This window comes from Phoenix dactylifera, chromosome 11, assembly GCF_051530095.1.
Source record: "Phoenix dactylifera cultivar Ajwa chromosome 11, Ajwa_hap1_PhDact_Kaust_v1.1, whole genome shotgun sequence".
Classification (NCBI taxonomy): domain Eukaryota; kingdom Viridiplantae; phylum Streptophyta; class Magnoliopsida; order Arecales; family Arecaceae; genus Phoenix; species Phoenix dactylifera.
The window spans coordinates 25,788,751-25,807,900 of NC_143200.1; the positions used below are offsets into that span (position 1 = coordinate 25,788,751).

The 19,150-nt window shown below is 38.3% G+C and overlaps 1 protein-coding gene across 1 annotated transcript; it reads right to left on the bottom strand.

Moving 5' to 3' along the window:
* Positions 1 to 9,619: 9,619 nt before the first annotated feature.
* On the bottom strand, positions 9,620 to 15,045 carry LOC103702268 (3-hydroxy-3-methylglutaryl-coenzyme A reductase). Its single transcript, XM_008784604.5, has 4 exons — positions 14,051 to 15,045; positions 12,496 to 12,677; positions 11,328 to 11,674; positions 9,620 to 10,366 (listed from the first exon to the last, which is right to left on the bottom strand). The coding sequence occupies exons 1-4, from the start codon at positions 14,977 to 14,979 to the stop codon at positions 10,124 to 10,126; spliced, it is 1,701 nt and encodes a 566-aa protein (XP_008782826.3). The 5' UTR covers positions 14,980 to 15,045; the 3' UTR covers positions 9,620 to 10,123.
* Between the last annotated feature and the right edge of the window lie 4,105 nt (positions 15,046 to 19,150).

Below are 19,150 nucleotides of genomic sequence, written 5' to 3' on the forward strand. Positions count from 1 at the left end.
ATCGTAATACCTGGGATGTATATTATTGGTTGATACTTATGATAGTATGTTATAGTAGACTAGAGTCTAGTTTAATTAAGGCCGAGCCTCCTCTTTTGTACCCCCACCTTAAAAAAAAATATATATATATATATATACTATTTGACAAAATTACTATCCCAACAATATGTTTTTATACAATATCATGTGAAGGCAATATGAGCATTAGATGGGAATAAGTAACTTTCATTAAAACTGTTTGATTGGAGGAAGTTTTATTTCTATTTCAATTCCAGAAAAAAAAAAAAGAAATGCTCTGAGCCTCTAAAATTTAATTCTAAATCTCTTACTTGTCTTCAAATTTCTTCTCAATTTTAATTTCAATTTCCATCACTAACCAAACAAGATATTACTATTTCAATTTGTATTTTAATTTATTTTAATTTAAATTTTATCTCGATTTTGATAACCAATCAAATGCATCTTATAAAATTTTATGACTGAACAAAAAGAAAAGCTGATTAAACCCATTATTCCACTTAGTATTGGCCGTTGTCTGAGTGGCCGGAATACAATTTACATTGCAAAGGCGCCGAAACTGCTTTACGACGGCAACCGCGTTCACGGGTCCGAAACCAGACGGCCGCCGTGGCTGATAACAGCTTTATATCTTTCAGACACGTGTAAAGCGGTCAACGAGTGAGCTATTGGTCAACCTTCTGTGGCTCGAATCCCTACTTCTTTTTAGCCCTTGTGCAGTGCGGTGCTCCGAGGGATGGTGACTCGCTGCACCAGGAAAGGGGACAAATGACACCATGTTACTTTATGGCTCAGAATTCAGGATTTGAACTGAAGTCATCACTTGTCATAATGACCATATTGAGCTTTACCTAGCAGTCAGGGACTCATATTTTAAATTATTAGTGATGCACCAAGGAATATTTGAGGTTCGTTTGCCAAAAACATTTTTTTTATAAAAATAAAATTTGTAAAAAGTAAATTTTTGAAAAAAATATCCAAAAAAATATTTTTGACATATTTGGTTGATAATGAAAAAGTGACAGATTTATAGATTGCTTATGTCTAGTAGACTATCCACTTTTTTAAAAAAAATATGTATAATTCCTATTATACCCTTAATAAAAATTAGATTTTTAATACTTTGGATCAAATAAGGGATCCTTGATTTGATGCTGAAGGATTTTTTTTATAAAAAATAAAAATATTTCGATTTTCTAGTCACGAAAAAGTAACTTTTCATGTTTCTCATGAAAAAGATTTTTCCATAAAATGTAAGAATTATATTTTCACATAAATACAACTTTTCTTGTCTAATCAAACAAGAGGCATCTCTTTACTTTTCCGTTGGCCATACTTTTTTTCCTCCTTTTTCCACGAACCAAACGAGCCATTGAACTTTGGTAGTTATAACATAAGTAGATATTCCCTGGCTTTCGGTTGTTCTTAATTTTTTTTAAAAAAAAACCCTCTTTGCAGCTTCATTTGTGCAAATCAAAACTCTTATTTATATTGGATCCAAGCATCATCCTCATGATCATATATGCATGAACTTTGAAGATTAGCAATTAAATAATTATGTGCACAACTAGTTTTTTTGGAAATTTATCTAACTTTATGATATTTTTCTATTCCTTTTTTTATTTCTTTTTTCATGTCAAATACTTCAGAAGCACTTTTAAGATAAACTCTCAAAACCTACTCTCGGGTGACGGAGAGTGTGGCTGCATAACTGTAGTATAGCTTGCCACTGCATGCTGAATTTTTTACATGTGAAGAGAAGTTCTCAAAAAGTCCTTCTTAAAAAACAATCTTTCTAAAAATATATTTGATCACATACATATTCTACCTCTTGCTTCTATACCTCATAATTATTAGTAAACCAAATCCCAATAGATAATAATAAAATAAAATAAAAATAAAATATAGATTCTCTAAAATATTATTAATAAATTGAGTACTTGTGCTCTTGATATATCAAAAATAAGTAAGATTAGCAAGGGGAGACTGTATCAATATAATAATAGCCTACTTTAGTGGTGACGCAACTTTAACATTCTCTCGAAACCTAATTATCTGTTCAAAGTAAGATCAAGTGCATATTAGTTTATAATAATGCATAGAGCGGCTCCATGTCTCATTCTTAGGGTGAACCCCATGTGCTTGCCCTCGATCGAGTCTATCTCATTAATCCGGCAAAATCCCCCATTTCGAGAACTTTAGCAAGATGACTTTAGCCAAATGCATGATTCATAAAGAGAACAAAGTTGATATTCCAATAAGTGGGATAAAAAGGACTAGAGATGATTGCACCATGTTCCATTGTAAGCATATTTTTCTCTCTCTTTTTCTTTTTTGAGATAAACAGTGGGAATGTGGCCATCCTAGATCAAACTTGGACCGCTGCCCTAAACAAAAGGGTGGCTATCAACAATCTGAATTGGCAACTCCCTTGCATATCTTAATCCATGATATAGTTTAATGCCTTTATCAAGTTCTTATTTTGTCATACTTATAATTATACAATATATTTTTTAGGAAAAAAACAAGTAATTATAAGTGTATTTTCAAATTTGGTGATGCTTGTAGTTTAATTGGGAACTGCATTTAGAGTGCAAATGCTCAAGAGAGAGAGAGACGAAAAGTGACATGTTAATTGATGGGTAGTTCTATATACACCCCCCCTATTGCTCAGGACACCCCCCAAAAACCAAAAAGAAAATACCCAAACTAACCTTTAGTGTAATTACCATATTGCCCTTGAAATTTTCTCATACACCCCCCTTCCTCCTCCTCCGTTTCGTTTTGAAAAGAAAAAAAAAAAAACACCCCTCAAACCCCCCTTAAACCCCTCCTCCCCCGTTCCCCCTTCTCCCTCTCGTCGCCGGCATTCTCCCGATCTCCGACCACCTCGCCGGCTTCTCCCGGAACCACCTTGCCGGCTTCTCCCGAAATTTTTTTTTTTCACGGTTCGTGCTCCGTTCGGCACTGGATCGCCGAACAAAAGGCTTCTGTTCGGCCTTCTGTTCGGCAACCGTCAACCGAACAGATCTGTTCAGCTGCACAGTGCCGAACAGAAGGCTTCTGTCCGGCACTGTTCAGCCGAACAGAAGCCTTTTGTTCGGCGATCCAGTGCCGAACGGAGCACGAACCGTGAAAAAAAAAATTTCGGGAGAAGCCGGCGAGGTGGTTCCGGGAGAAGCCGGCGAGGTGGTCGGAGATCGGGAGAATGCCGGCGACGAGAGGGAGAAGGGGGAACGGGGGGGTTTTGGGCGTTGGTGAGGTGTTTTGGAGGGGAAGAGCGGGGTGGGGGGGGGTTTGGGGGGTGTAGAGAGCAATTTAGGTGAGGGGGTGGGGAGGGTGGGGGGTAATTTAGGAATTTTTAATTTTTTAAGGGTGTCCTTAGCAAATGGGGGGGGTGTAGAGAGTATTTAATTTTTGGGGGGTGTCCTGAGCAATAGGGGGGGGTGTATATAGAACCACCCTTAATTGATGTACCTTATACTGATTCATAAAGGAAAATAGTAAGAAAGAGCAATGACAAAGTTATAGATTGCTGCAAATGTTGTTTTCTGTACGTAGGAAAATGATGTCTGCTGTTAGCCATCTGACAGCTGAGCTGACCCTGAGCTGATAAAAGGCAACGATGCTGATACCCGTGAAAGAGCTCCCAGAAGGAGCCCTTTTCATCAGCCACGGAAGAGACCAAATCTCATTGATGGGTAATTTGATATACTAGCACTTTAGCTTCTAAAGCTTCAAGACTGGCAAGTTACTGCGACTTGGAGTGCTAGGATTCATCAAAGTGCAGCCATGGAGAAACAGCTTATGGGGCCAGATTGATGGCGAGACTCGAGTGTTTGTTTGTTTGTTTCTGTGTTTGTTCCTTCCATAAACAATAAGGACCATTCTATATTTCATTAGCATCCGTGAAGGACTAATTTATGTTGCTAGTGGAAAGGTTACGTAAGTCCTATTTTTCTTGTGAGAAAATAGTATATTATTATTATAACTGGCTTTAGATCTTAAAATCATGTCTAAATTCATATCTACCTCTTTTTTTTTTTTGATTGAACTTCCTCTTCTAAATTACCTGCACTCTATTTTTGTTCTGATAAAAAAAAATGTATAATTACAATATGCGAGAATGATTTATATATTTTCTTAGATAGCTTGCATGTAGGGCCTTCAATTTTTTAATCAATAGCGCAGAGTTGATGACTCCTTCATAGCTTCCTCTCTAATGCATGCACGAAGGAGAGAGGTGCTACTGCAGACCCGAGACTCGCTGGCTATCCTGCAAAATATATGAGTGATTCAACGTGAAAAATTAAAGTTGAAGATCTTCAGTCTTGTTGATGATGTGAATTAAGTGATAACATAATTGTAGCTTTATTAGGAAGACATTTCAAATTTGTATCAACGTAGTGCTTCTTTTTTCTTTTTGTACCTTTCGTTTTCAAATTTATAGATATTTCTAACTTTTTCTATTTAATATACACGAGTCATGGACACACTTTGATTGATACAACATGAGTAATTAAGTTATCTTTTCAAATTTTGAAACAATTTAAATTAGCTTGTAAAAGATCGATACTAGATCCATTTTACGAGGGTTTCGGTTGTATTTCACAGCTAAATTCAGTCTGTAGATCCATAACGTTCTAATGTTTCATCCATGCATCATCTCTTTTTCCCTGTACACAATTTTGCATTATCTAATCTCGCAAGTCTCTCTAACTACCGAGGTCATAGCACCATTCCCCATTTGCTCTTGCTTTAAGATTACATTATAAAATCCAACATCGATAATTGTGGTCAAAAGTAGCTATATTTTGATGTACCCAGAATAGTAGTTATAATTTGATATAACTAGGGATGCCTTACAAATTTTTTCGCTCCTCATCATCTGAGATTCTGAATGAATACTGAACTTGTATGAAAGAGGGGGACAAGCAATCCGAGAGAATGGGTTTGGATGGAAAGGCTTTCTGGTGGGCCTTCAGGTGGGCCTAAGTTGATGCAGAGGGTGCGAGGCGGCCCGCATGCCGGCGGCGTTGCCCAAAGCCTACCGAACCGCGCGCTTGGGCAGGCCGGACCTAAGCCTGGTGAAGGCCCGACCTACCAGCCGGTGGCAGGCCCAAATTCCGGGCCATCGCCTTGGATTGGAGTGGTCACGGCCTTCACCAGCCCGCTGAGCTTCTTAACCGAGTTACACAAATTCTCAAGGATTTTCATTTGGGGATATGAATTATGATTCCCATCGGTAACTTTAGTTTATTGTATATAAGTTAGATATAAGGAAGCTTATCCTCCTAATTGCTTCAATCCAAGGGTCTAGTAGCATTCATGTGTTGATCAAATGGGCATTTTCAGCAAACTTAGAACCCGATGAAGTTAAATTACTTAGCCATCGATCATTTTGTCATTTTTCATTACTTCCTAACAACCAATCCATTTACAGAGAGAAAGAAAGGGAGAAAATCCATGTGGTTCAATTGCCCATGTCTAAATAGTAGGGGAAACACAAAACCTCCTCCATTTGAAGGAGCGCGAGGCTGCCAGGCTATTGTATAGCTCACCTTGTTTCTCCTTGATCTTGCATTTGGACACACATGGTCAGCCCCAATAGATCCGTGCTGCAGTGTCCCCTAGTCCACATAGGTTATGGATCAGGTTCGCTCTGATACCATTTGTTATAACCCAGGACCTCACCCAAAATGGCTAGCCGGAAGGTCCTTACACACATATGAAAAAAAGTATAAAAACGCTATGCTAATTCCACTTGGCGGATCAAGTTCTTGCTAGTTTTGCAATAAAACACCACCACAACTCGGGGAGGGAGAGGGGGAGGGGAGGAATGCTTGAGGCATTTCCAAGGGAAAAAAGAGGCATTGTTATTATGAGATGAGAGGATCATTCAAGGAAATATCTCTCGATATGACTCCATTTCTCATGCCAAAATATATCTCGGGTAGGGATGTCAATGGGCCAACACCGTGCCCAAGTTTGATGTTGTTCTGGGTCAGGCGGTCAGACGACATCCCTAGTTTATGGCTATTCTCAGTTGATAAAGTTTCAGATAAGACTCCAAATTGATTGCACCATGAATATGGGGGCACTAACATCATGTCTAAATGTAAATCTTTTCACACCTTCGATGTATTTATGAAAAATAAGCATCGCACCGATACTCGTGGATTACTTCATCTCAAATGAACATCTTATGCTGCATAAAAGTTTCCCGATCGAGCACAAAGAAGAGAAAAATGAATGTAGTGGTGCAATGTACCTTGAGTTTGGGTTTATGGTTGTTTAATGCTTTTTGTGTGTGGTTTGAGTTTGGGTTTATGGTTGTTTATGGCTTTCGTGTGTGGTTATTTGTAATAATATCCTATTAGTATGTTCTGACTTGTGGGGCAACTCGTGCGCTCTTAGTCGACTCAAGAAGGGAAGGAGTTGTTGGTTGATGATGAAAAGATGCACCCTAGGGACTCATCAATATGAAATAAATTACGTGCCTGATTTATGTGTTGTCGAGGGAACTAATTATTTACTTGCATGACTTTTGTACAGCTGCAGCAACAATAACAACATTACAACAATAAAAATCATAATATTTCATGGATAATGTTTACATTCATCATTTCCTGTGATGGTGTTGGGAGTATGCATTCATCATATTGAAATGCCAGTTCGTAAGTATTAGCTAAATGGGTGTTTTGAATGCCTAGCTACACCATCCATCCAATCTTCATTATATCCTGCATGTAGCTGGAAATCGTCATTGTCGAGTATCTGATTCAATTGATATCACCCAATCATATCTATGCAGCAATCAATCTTGCATTATTTCATCGGTAGATTATTTCAGTGGTGCACATGTTTTCACTGTATATCTTCGCCAAAGTCCTTGATACATAGTCGGAATGTTGTTAGAGTTAGGCGCATTGAACATTTCCCTTATTTTACCAGAGTACGACATTGTAGCAAATTTAAGCGTTCCGTCCGTTGTCGTGTTCTTTATGTATGACTTTTATAAGTTAACCTTCTGGAAAAAAAAAGAGAAGGAAGAAAAGAAAAGAAAGATGAACACTCTCAGGCTCCCCAATCTCATGAATAAAAAATGGTATAAATATTCTAAAGAAATATAGAAGTGCAAAATTTTATGAAAGGTTGGAGTGCATCTATGCCTATGGTTTCAAGACCTAGGCGCCACGCTTGAGGCTATAGATGGGTCGGATTGACCCATGATCTGATCCTATCCGACACGCTTAGATCCGATCCGACTCATTTTCAAATACTCATGGGACTGGGTTGGGTTTTAAAATTAGACCCATTTCATTTTTCGGGTCAGATCTATGTTTACTAAATTTGGACCCAACCCGACCTATTTGATTTGTGGGGCAATTTTGAGTCTCCTACTCTACAACTTAACCTGCTCCGACCCAAACCTGGTATACTGTTAGGGCCTGCAAGGGTGCTTAACGATTTCTAACTCTCTATTCCTCTAATCTCTTCTGTCCCAAGTCCCAACCCGTCCATGTCTATTCCCAAATCAGCAAATCCTCATCGCTCTCTCCCCCGGACTCTAGTGAGCTTCTGCCTCCCATCCCTTGACTATATGTCAAAGAGATTTTCCTTTCACTCTGAGGCCTCAAACCCCCCCACAAGATAAAGAGAAACACTTTATTCCTCATTTTGGCCCATATGTTTTTCTAGCAGGATGTTTAGAAAAAATAGTAGTAGATGCATTCTAATAAATTCAGAGGATATCATTGTTGAGTAAAAAGGATTAACATAGATGTAATCTTTTTCTACTTTTAAATATATATATATATTGTATACATGAATAGAATTTTTTTTTTTTGTAGCAAACAAGGTTGTGCTTATCATTATTAGATTAGTTTGTAATGGCATCAATCCTTATGCTTAGGTAATGTCGATTGTATGATCCTATACAATCTGCTTTCTGTAGTTTTCACTTATTGTAAAAAAAAACAAGTACAAGGAATAACAAGTAAAAGGATCCAACCCAATCCCGATCCAGATCCAACCCGAACCCGACCCGGATCTAATTTTTTTAGAGTCAGGAATGGGTTATATATGGACCCGACCTAGCCTGAATAATCTGTTGGGTTAGAAATTTCAACTGTGGATCTAACCCAACCTGATTCGATATTCTATTGGGTTAGATTTGAATTCAACATTAGAACTTAAACGAGAAACCAGGTTGGATTGGAGTCACTTATGACCGTGTCCGACCTAACCCATTTGTAACCCTAGCTACTAACCATTGAGAACTACGGAAACCGTGGTCCAAGGTCTACTGTACCAACAAGACCCCAGAGCATGGACCTGTGTCTTCGACTCTACCTAACTCGTCTCCCAAGCTTCTGGTCTAATATGTGAAGGTTGTTGCGTGCACCGAGTACCCTTTGTTTCAATTGGGCCATCTTTCTTTCGGTTTATGTCGTAAAACTGGAGGATGCTACATTAGAAACATGGCAGGGCTCTTCACTACAATACGATGTCTCCAGCTGCCAAAACACCCACCAAAAGCCAAGGAAAAGAAACAGGAAAGAGGAAGAGGCTGCAGACCAAACAACCCGCCTCAATAAAAAGCGTTCTGAAGGAAATATTTGCATGGAGTTTTGTGCGTGTGGATGGGGTAAGAAGCACATGGTATGGTGCTTTGTAGAACATGGAAAGGACCCACTGTCCGCCTCTGTTTTGGAGATTTTCGGGACTCATGACAGGGCTGGATGCATGTCCTTAAGTTGTGGTTACATTTTAACTTTTGACAGTGTTCAAAAGGTGAATGGCGACCAATAGCATTATCAACTAAATTTACCATGACATCCTGTACAATCTGATTCACATTTCTCTTCTCAATAGATCCGGAGATGCTGCTGCTTTTAGTCCTCAATGTTCAGATCATTGGCCAGTCACAACGTTCCAGACCACTCACGGTCAAACTTATCGATGCATTGATGCAATCTTCTCTCTTTTGGCATCCTTCATTACATGCAGTAGATAAGTCGTTAATCTTAGATCATTGCAAACTTGCTTAAGTATAACATCATCATCATCCATGCCAGATTTTTCAACTTATGAGGTCAGATCCTCTTCTCAGCATTATACCACACTGTCATGGCACAGAACAGGAAAGAGCTTGTGCGCACAACAAATTAATCAGGAGTTAGAAATATAGGAAGAACAAAAAAAAAAGACAAAAGAGCACTACTGATTTAGATCGCAACCCTTCCATGATCATGCTTATCATCACTGCTTTTATTAGTGACCATGCAGTTAAGTATACCATACCACGACCACCACAAGTACAAGACACATGTGGCCCAGGTGTCTGTTCATCACTTGAAATTAAAAACAACATTGAAAAATTTCTTCTGCGGCCCATCACTCTATAGGTGTTATCTAAGAGAGACAATGACTATGTCCCGTCTCCTTTGTATTTTTTACTTCTATCTCACTTTATGGGCTACACTCACACCCATTATGTGTGAGTCGCCGATGTACCAAAAAAAAAAAAAAAATCTTCCAGAATAAGTTGCTCAGTTCAGAATGGTGAAATTAGAGGCTCTACTACTACACAATAGCATAGCATGCTCTTCCAAGAGCTAAAAAGAATGTAACAAAAGAATTTAACCGCAATAATCAGAAGAGACCAGGTAACAAATGTAACACAACAAAGTCTTCCAAGGCTTGCCAAGGAGAAATCGAGCAGGACAAGATGACCACTTGGATGTTGAATAGCCAGAGCATCAAGTAGCTGATATTCCCCTTCCTCTGGATGTTTTACTTTCTTCTGATTTGGCAGGATGTACTCACGTTACAATAATATGAAATGCCGTTTTTACCACAAAAAAAAAAGAAAAAGAAAAAGGACAATCTCAAAAACTGCCAAAAAAGTAAAAGCCAGATATGAATTAAGGAACACTGCTGCTACCCAGGATTTCTACCTTCTGCCTTGCTGACAAGCTAGCTACTCTTGTTTTCTGAATCTCCCTCATTCTTTGGGAGTTTTATTAGTTTTCTTTTTCTTTTTCCTTCCTTGGGGACTTGGCTGGGGCTCCCCTACAATATCCATACACAAGAATCTTCATCAGGAGGCAGCCTTGCAGGCATCTTGGCTGGATCTGTTATACTTCATGTGGCTCTTCACAAGCTGCCCAGCTGCGAGAGCTGACATGAGAGAAAGCTCTCCTGCTAGCACCGCACCAGCTACAATGGTGGCCAGAAGCCTAGCATTTGCCCCAGGGGATTCCAAGCTTGCACCCTTCACACCAAGTAGGTCCAAACAGGCTGCCTGTGAGGGCAGCCGGGTCCCACCTCCAACTGTGCCCACCTGTATGGAAGCAAACATCATAACATCTTTGAGCATCCAAAGGACATGCAGCATATTTGAAACATTAACAAAATATAAATTTTATTTGTTTTTATCAGGACTCAGGAGCCATTTTATCATTTGAAAAACATATATATCAAGGATCAGAGCAACCACCACAAATCACCAGATGAAACACTTTGCTTCATCCATGAAAATTAAAGGACAGCAAGCCCCCAGCTTGTACTGTGGTCCTTGTAGAGATCAGTTAATAAAATAGTACTATAGATGTTGGACAGATTTATAGGACAACTATTAAGCTCAAAGTAGAGAAATCCAAATTTGACAAGCTCTATGTTTCTTGCTGCAATGATAACCAGCAGGTGGTGCTCTCAGATCACTCAACCTAACACCTGATATCTTTGGAGCACCACAGCTGATATGGAGAAAGAGATATAACAGGAAGAAAAAAACACTACATCCACAAACTACCATGCAACAGATACTCCAGAGTTTGAGGTTTCATTTATAACATGCTGTCTCATGATCAACAAACAATCCCAAGTTCAGGTATACATCAAGCACCAGAATACTTGTTCTTATCAGCTACCCATCTATCTAGTAATTTTTTGTTGGGATAAGTAGAAAGTAATTCCCAGGGATAATTCAAACCACCATCTGCAAGAGATTGCGAGGGAGAGAAAACAGGGGGAGATTGTCGATAATTGGAAGAAACGAAGCAATACAGCTTACGGGAAGAAATATTTGGAATTGAATTCTCCTGCAGGATGAACTAAGGTGTTGTGAACATCGAAGAAATCAGAGATTCAAAGAGTCTTGTGAAACCCATTTGATAACATGCTTTATAAGGAAGAAACTATATTGAACACATCGACAATTCAAACCTAAATGCTGCAAAATTGAATAGGGTGTCATCATTAGGATACGAAATGGGTCAGTGATAAAAGGAAATCAAAATTACCTCTATGGATGGCATGGTCACAGAAATGTGGAGATCTTTCCCCTCATTCACAGCCTCCATCATGGTGATGCAGTGCGAGCTCTCAACATTCTGTGCTGGATCTTGGCCAGTGGCGATGAAGATGGCAGTCACGATGTTGCTTGCATGAGCATTGAACCCCCCCATGGCCCCAGCCACAGCAGACCCAACAAGGTTCTTAAGCATGTTGAGCTCCACGAGCGCTGGTACGGTGGTCTTCAGTATCTTCTCCACAACCTCCTTCTTGATGGCTGCCTCACAAACAACTGATTTGCCTCTCCCCTCAATCCAATTCACAGCAGCTGGCTTCTTGTCCGAACAGAAATTGCCTGACCATTGCAAAAAGACAAAGGAAGATCAATAAAAATGGAGAGACATATTGGCAATTTCAACAATTACAGGGATGACTCCCCTACAGTGGTCGTAGGAGTCTTTTTTTCTGGCATTTCATGAATTTATTGGCAGAAGAATGATTGGCTAAGCTCAAACATGGACTAAACCATGTGAATGACAACAAATTGAGATCTCATAAACTGCATGGAGCTAACGCAACCTTAATCAGCAATGAAACATTAATTTTAAGATTTACATCTCAATCCAACTGTAGCGAGCCCAACCAAATACTACTCATTCATGACAAGGCGATCAAATATCCACTTGCCACCAGTATTATGCAGTAAAATCATAGAAAAGAAACAAGTAAGAAGTGGAAATGAAACAGGGCATCACATAGACATTTAACCATACTAATTCACTTCAAAGTTCAAACAATTTAAATGGAACTCAGTAAAGGTAAATACTCCTACCATGCAAATATAGGATCTTTTACCAAATGCAGAAGGAAACTGGTTACTTAAATCCCCAACTTTATACTGTATCCTATTTCAGAGAATTAGAGCAAATAAAACCCACACATATTTTGTCTCATGACTATAACAAGAGATCCAGAATCTGCATGTAAAAGAAGCCAATGTTTGAAGCATCATAATAGGGAGAACAACATAACTGTTGATTGTGATTTCTCCAATAAAGTGATGCTGAGATCAAGTTTTCTCATTTGATATTCATTCTAGAAAAACCAAATTTAAATTGGGAAAAACAGAGTAGGCAGGCAAATTAGTTGAAATTTATCCAGGAAAGTGAATCTAACCAGAGATGCTGATCACGTCCATGTCTGGGAAATCATTTTGCAAATAGTCCAATACATTTTGCACGCCCTTGGAGACCATGTTCATCCCCATTGCATCTCCAGTTCTGCAACTGAATCTCATGTAGAGATTCTTCCCTGCAAGCGAGCATCGGATGTCTTGGAGCCTAGCAAATCTGCTGGACCTGCAGAACACGAGGGAAAACAAAATATGCTAAAATAGCACTCAACTGTTCATCCTTCATAACAGATCCAAAAAAGAACCAAAGAGAAAATATTGCAGATTTTCACAGTCGTCAATACATCTATCCTGGAACTCATCTCCACTTAATGATAAACAATTAAAACAGTCAGCTATTGTAAAAAATAGGTGATAGGTGAGATCATCCATTTCGTAAGATCAGGATGAAAGCAGCAGCAGGGGACTTGGAATATATTTTTTGAATCCATAAAGCTGAATGTTAGCATCAGAACCGAGCAACCAGAATAAGAAAACGAATATACAAAACAAAACCATAAGAGAACTTTTTAAGCAGCGTCATATTATTAACAGAAGGAAAACCTTTTTTTCAATGAAAAGCAACCAAATTTTCGTATGACAGGGAAAAACACAAAAAGAAATATCCCACACAAGCCCATCATCAAACACATCACCAACGATTTTAAAAACGAGATGAAGGCATTGCTACAATTAAGGCTACAAATGGGTCGGGTTGATCCGTGACTTGACTCATTTTCTAAGTCAAGTCTAGGTTTACTGAATTTAGATCCGATCCGAACTATTTGAATTTTGGGCAATTTTAGGTTTCCAACTCTGGGGGTTAGCACTAAGTTTATTGACTGTATGTATTTAAATTTGAACTACCCAAGTTAAAGCATGAATTAGTTAAATGGGTTGGTTAAGACAGTTGAATGCTACAAATTCTTTTGTGGTGAGCTTTCAGGTCACAACCCACCTACCTATCTTCGTTTGCCTATAAAAGATGCTAACTAGCATAAGTTTTATTAATTAACCTACTTACTTTGAACATCATCAGCAAATCAGCAACCGAAGTATAAAAGTTCCTTAAAGGCTTCTCTTAGCATCTCTAAAATAGAAAAAGAGCTTTCTAATGCTAACAAGCATGAGATTCCACATCTATTTAGATTTCTATATAGTACTTGTTGTTGTTGTTTCCTACAGAAATTAATATGAGTTGAAATATTTCGTTATATTCCTACTGTCATCTTTTCAATATTTTACAGCACTATAAAGGAGGCAAACAAGAGCTTAATATGTTAACATAAAACTCAGCATTGAAGTTTTGGGACATGATATTCTAACCATTGTATATTTTGATTCTAGGAGAAGACTAAAGACACTTATTTATTTATTATTATTATTATTTTATTTTTATTTTTTTGCTGAAATGGAGGCAATTCCGCCTCACTCACCTAACTTAAGTGGTGGACGCAAAAAAAGCCTCCCAATCTGCGGTCCAATTAGCCTCTCGGAAGGCACCTATTCTGAGGAAAAGTAATTTGAGAGAAAAGAGAGAAAAAAAGGAAAGGTCGGTACCTATTGAAGACCACGGCAAGCGTCTCGAAATTATTGGGATCCTCCAAGAAGAACTTGAGCTCGGCGGCCCTCCTGGCGGTCGCAAACCTCACGGCCGGCGCCCTCGTCATCCCCTCCCTCAGCACGACGCTCGACGCCCCACCGGACTCCCCGATGGCCTTGCACCCACGGTTGGTGCTCGCCACGAGGCACCCCTCGGTGGTGGCCATGGGCAAGAAGTACTCCCTCCCGTCGAGCACCAGGGGGCCAGCGATCCCCACCGGCACCTGCACGTACCCCACCGGCATCTCGCAGCACTGGCCTAGGATCGCGGCGTAGTCGAACCCGTCGAGCGGGAGCCCCTCCATGGCCCTCCCTGTGGTCTGCCTCAGCGCCTCCCGCCGGATACCAGCAGCCCTCCGACAGTCTCCGAGCTTCGATTCCAGGGCGTAGGACGGCATCTTCCCGGCGACCACGGCGCGGACGATCTCCTCGTCGTCGTCATTAGAAATGTTCCGAATTTTCTCCGGGGCGTCGCCATCGGCGAGGAGGGGGCAAGGAGCAGCGACGGGGGCGGGGGCGGGGGTGGGGGAGGCGAGGAGGAAGTCGTCGTCCTCGTCGTGGGAGAAGATGAAGGATTGGACGTAGGCGATGCCGAAGAAAGAGATGAGGTAGATGAGGGAGGCGACGAGGCCGACAATGGCGGAGAGCTCGGAGAGGGTGACGACGTGGAGCGGGGTGGAGCAGCGGATCTTCTCACGCCACCGGCGCAACAGGTAGTAGATGGAGGCCATGAAGATGGCAGAGAAGAGCTTGTCGGTGTGCCGGACGGGGATGGGGAGGGCGTCGGAAGCTTGGATGGCGGCGGATGAGGGGGGAGGAAACGGGGCCTTCCCCGCCGCCGGTGAGGGGCGGGGGGGCTTCGAAGAGAGTCTCTGGCGGAGGTCCATTGCGGTCGGGTGTAAGGGGCAGGTCGAGGGTCTCCGGAGAAGTGGGGCGCGCACTTTTATATTAGCGGGCGTCCGGATAATCTCTATCCCGTTTCGCTGCCATTTAGACAGCATAAATACTTTCTTTTTTTTCCTTATTATATTATTATTTTCATTTTTTTATAAATATTTTTAAATACCAAATTTTATATAAATATTCTTCCAAAATTGATATTTATACATATATCCTGGTAAAACACTTGTTTTGTTATTTTACCTTTTTTTATTCTTATTTTTGCATATGAATCCACGCCTTCTAATGTCGTTAAAAAATTAACAGTTTCGAACTAAAATAACTAAAATATTCTTAATGGGTAGATGTGTAAAAAGAAACATTTATAAGTCGATCGCAATGAAGACTAAGAAGATAATTTCAAAAATTTTATTTTATTTAAAATTAATATATATATATAATTTTTATTAACGAGTTAGAAAAATTGTTAGAGGTATTTATGCAAAAACAATGTTTTACGATATATAAAAATAAATGTAAATTTGAAAAAATTATTTATATAAATTTAATTTTTTAGAAAAATATTTATTAAAAAAATATTATTTTTTACGATGCAATATAGGTTGGGTTGGGTCATATTGAGATCCATTTGGGACACCAGCACGACCCAAATCACTAAACCAAACCACATTCTGTAAATATTTCTTGATAGGTGGAGTTTGTTATCCAACCGGAAGGATGTTTTTCCAGTGCTGCGGGTGTCAGTTTTGTGAAATTCCATGCTTTTCCGACACGTAATGGCACGGTGCAGCGGAGGGAGTGGATGGACAATAAAAAAAGATGAAAGAGGGTGGTTGCATTAATTAGCTTATTTTGCTCTAATGGTAATAAGAGGATCGATTAACTGATTGCTATAGATATTTTGCCAAATAAAAGACACTAGTCTCTATCTTTTCTAGAGAAAAAAGAGTGCGTTCATTGTTGTCCAAACAAGGGACTTGATGAACATGGCTCAACTCTATCCGATATTTCTATCAGATATATATTAATTATGGGCCTCTCTTTCTATCCGATGAAAATATCTTATAATTGGAGGCCAGAATATTTTATAGGACTGTTTGGTTCGCTGAATTTTTTTTTATTGAAATATTTTTTTAAGAATATGATATTTAAATCAAAAAAAAGGCATTTTAAAAGTGGCTTATATTTGGTTGAGCATTTAATTTTCTAGAAAAGTTGCATGAAATACCTATTATAACCATAATGAGCTTACCCATGAATTTTGATGGCTTAGGAGTACTTTTGGAAAATAAACCTAATTTTTATAGCTTTTAAAAATGCAGAGGTTTTCTGTATAAATTTTAAAGTTGCAGAAAATTTTGCTCAAATATTAAAGATTGCACGAGATTTAATTCGGTAGAAAATCCGCATGAATTTTAAAGTTGTAGTCATTTTCTGTACAGATTTTAATCTGCAGAAAAATTCTGCACTATTTTCAAGGATGCAGAAAATTTTGCAAAGATTTTAAATATGCAGGAAATTTTTTGTATGGTTTTTAAAGTTGCAGAAATCTGTTTGCATAATTTTTAGAGCAATATGACTTTCTTAAAAGCATTGATTTTTGTAAGAAGAGAGAAAAAAAAATTACAGCTTTCTAATTCTATATAATTAAAATCAAATTTAGTCCTATGCAATTGAACTTAATTTGATAAATAAACAAATAGCAATTTGTAGTATAATCAAACTCACGTGAGATATTATTATCTAAAAATTGCTATATTATTATTTTATAAAAAAATAATTCACTAAAATAAATTTAAAAGATTGAAAAGAGCTTGTTTGGATCAAGTTGTGTGATATACACTGATCTAAGAACGTAATTCATCCTTTATGTACAGGTTTATAGCGATCTCGTCCCCAAGGTATAACAACCCAATTCAGCATGATTCTTCTCTGACGAGCACGATTGCCGGATTGTAGTACTTGGGGACGAGATTGCTGAGCACGATCGCTGGAGAGACTTGACCCCATCGACTCCTTCAGATGCCTAAAAAAGAATAAAAGATAAAAAGAAAAAAAATGTAGAAAACAGAGAGTTGAAGAGTGGAAGAACTCTATCTGTGCACAGAAAAGAATAAAAGATAAAAAGAAGAAAAGGTAGAAAGCAAAAGAATGAAAGAATTCTGTTCGTGGAAAAAACTCTTCGGAAGACAGGGTACGAAAGAGAAATTGGATTACATTAGGATTAATTTTAGAGGAGTCTATTTATTGACTCTATTCGAAGACCGAGGAGATACAATGGTTCCAAAGATACGTAATATTTCGAAAAAATCGTATATTTTCAAAACCCAACGTTTACTTTCCAAAAGTGCAATTTAAAACAACTAAAAGTGAGGAGATAAAAAAATATTAATTTTTTTAATTAAAACTCCAACAACCCTCGGGGCCAGCCCGATCGCTAAGATGGCGTAGTGGGCATCGATGCAGTTGCAACGGACGGTTGAGAAAGGGGCCGGTCGGTAATTACGGTGGCCGGTTTGGCCTCGGTCGGACCGGACTCTTTCTAATTTTCAAAAAAGCGGGACTGCCGCTGGAGGAGTACGAAACGTTGCATCCGCTTTGCTAGCAACATTTGCATAAAGACCATTCTGTTTATCAATTTTATAAAGTCTCGAGTTTTGAGTTGCCCCCCCCCCTGTAAATAATGCGATTATAATGATCAAATGAGCACTACAACGAAGAAATGGAATTATGATGCTTCCAATACTTCGTTTCGTTTTTGGATTACTGATCAATATTTTATATTTTTTGGTTATGTATGGTAACAATGTCAACTCCTTTCGTTTGCTCTGCATGGTTGACATAATTTCGTTAAACAAATTTAAATAATCTATATTAGATTCTCAATACTTTAGTCCATTATTTTGTATTCATCCATAAGTTATGGAATGCTTGTATGGCCGAAAATGATCTTATTAACCCTTGCAATCTCGATAACATAGAATCTTGGCCATTTCAATGGTGATTGTGAAGTTATTTTGCAGTAGAGCTGATCTAGTGCAATATGCTACCAAAGTGACTGCTCGGATAAGTAGTTTTCAATTTTTGAAATCCAAAATTATTATAGAATTTTTGTTATTATGTGGTGATTTGTGAAAATCTTGGAGAAGTGCTCAATCCTTATAACTTTAGTCAATATGAAAAATATGATAATAACCATTAGAGTTCTTCCAAAACTTTGTGCCACCAAGATCAAAATTTGGACTCACCCTTATATGAAGTAAAAAAATTTGGATAGGATATTCCGATCCTTAGAAAAGAAATTCAAATCAATTTTTAGCTTTGTTTTTGCATTGCAAAGAATCTTACCAATGTTGTTATGCTCGTGGAGGGAGTTAAAATGGAGGACGAGACTAAAAGAGGAGAGATGGAAGAAGATCGTGAGGGAGAAGGGGATAAGCTCGCTGATATTTTTAATTTTTTAAAAAATTATAAATTTATGAGGCTGGCCCATATAGACCTAGCTTATTTGCATAATCATATTTAAACAAAAATTGCTCATAATGATACGTACCTAACTTGTAGAGTTGTAGTCCTGCATGACTATAGGGTTTTAGGTCTACCATGTGAGTTTGTATGTTTTCTTCTTCTATTGTAGTATAATCCAAATTTTAGGAATATCTTTTTTTACGAAGGAATGAAATTTTAAGATTTGTCTCTATACAAAAAAAATATATATATCCTTTGATATTTTTTCCCTCTCTTGCTTTTTTATCATATAAAATATAATTTTTTTAAAATAGCAGGAGGAATCTAATGCACTGTAATCGGAAGATTTAAAATTTTTAAATTTACACCATCCAAAAATCAAACCCAAGTTTATGGCTTGAAATGAGAGCACTAGTTAGCACCCATCTTTCAACATCAATCAAAATATTTAAATTTTACTGGAGCATTGAATTCTCATTTTTCAATATATTAGAAAAAGTTTACAGCATTATCCTTTCAATTTTTCATGATTTATATTTATATCTCAAAACTTTTATTTTTTTAGTTTAAATTTTAATTTTAAAATTTGGATGCAATGTAGTCCATATATTACATCACTGTTTAAAATCCATCTGCTGTCGGCTGATTTCTAGGTGCTGTGGAGGTTATCACAAGAATTCTGCTATATCC

Coding starts and splice junctions, on each gene's coding strand:
- LOC103702268 (XM_008784604.5), bottom strand. CDS start 14,979: ATGGACCTCCGCCAGAGACTCTCTTCGAAGCCCCCCCGCCCCTCACCG. Junction 12,678..14,050: donor CTTGCCGTGGTCTTCAATAG/GTACCGACCTTT, acceptor CGTGTTCTGCAG/GTCCAGCAGATTTGCTAGGC. Junction 10,367..11,327: donor TGACCATGCCATCCATAGAG/GTAATTTTGATT, acceptor GCTTCCATACAG/GTGGGCACAGTTGGAGGTGG.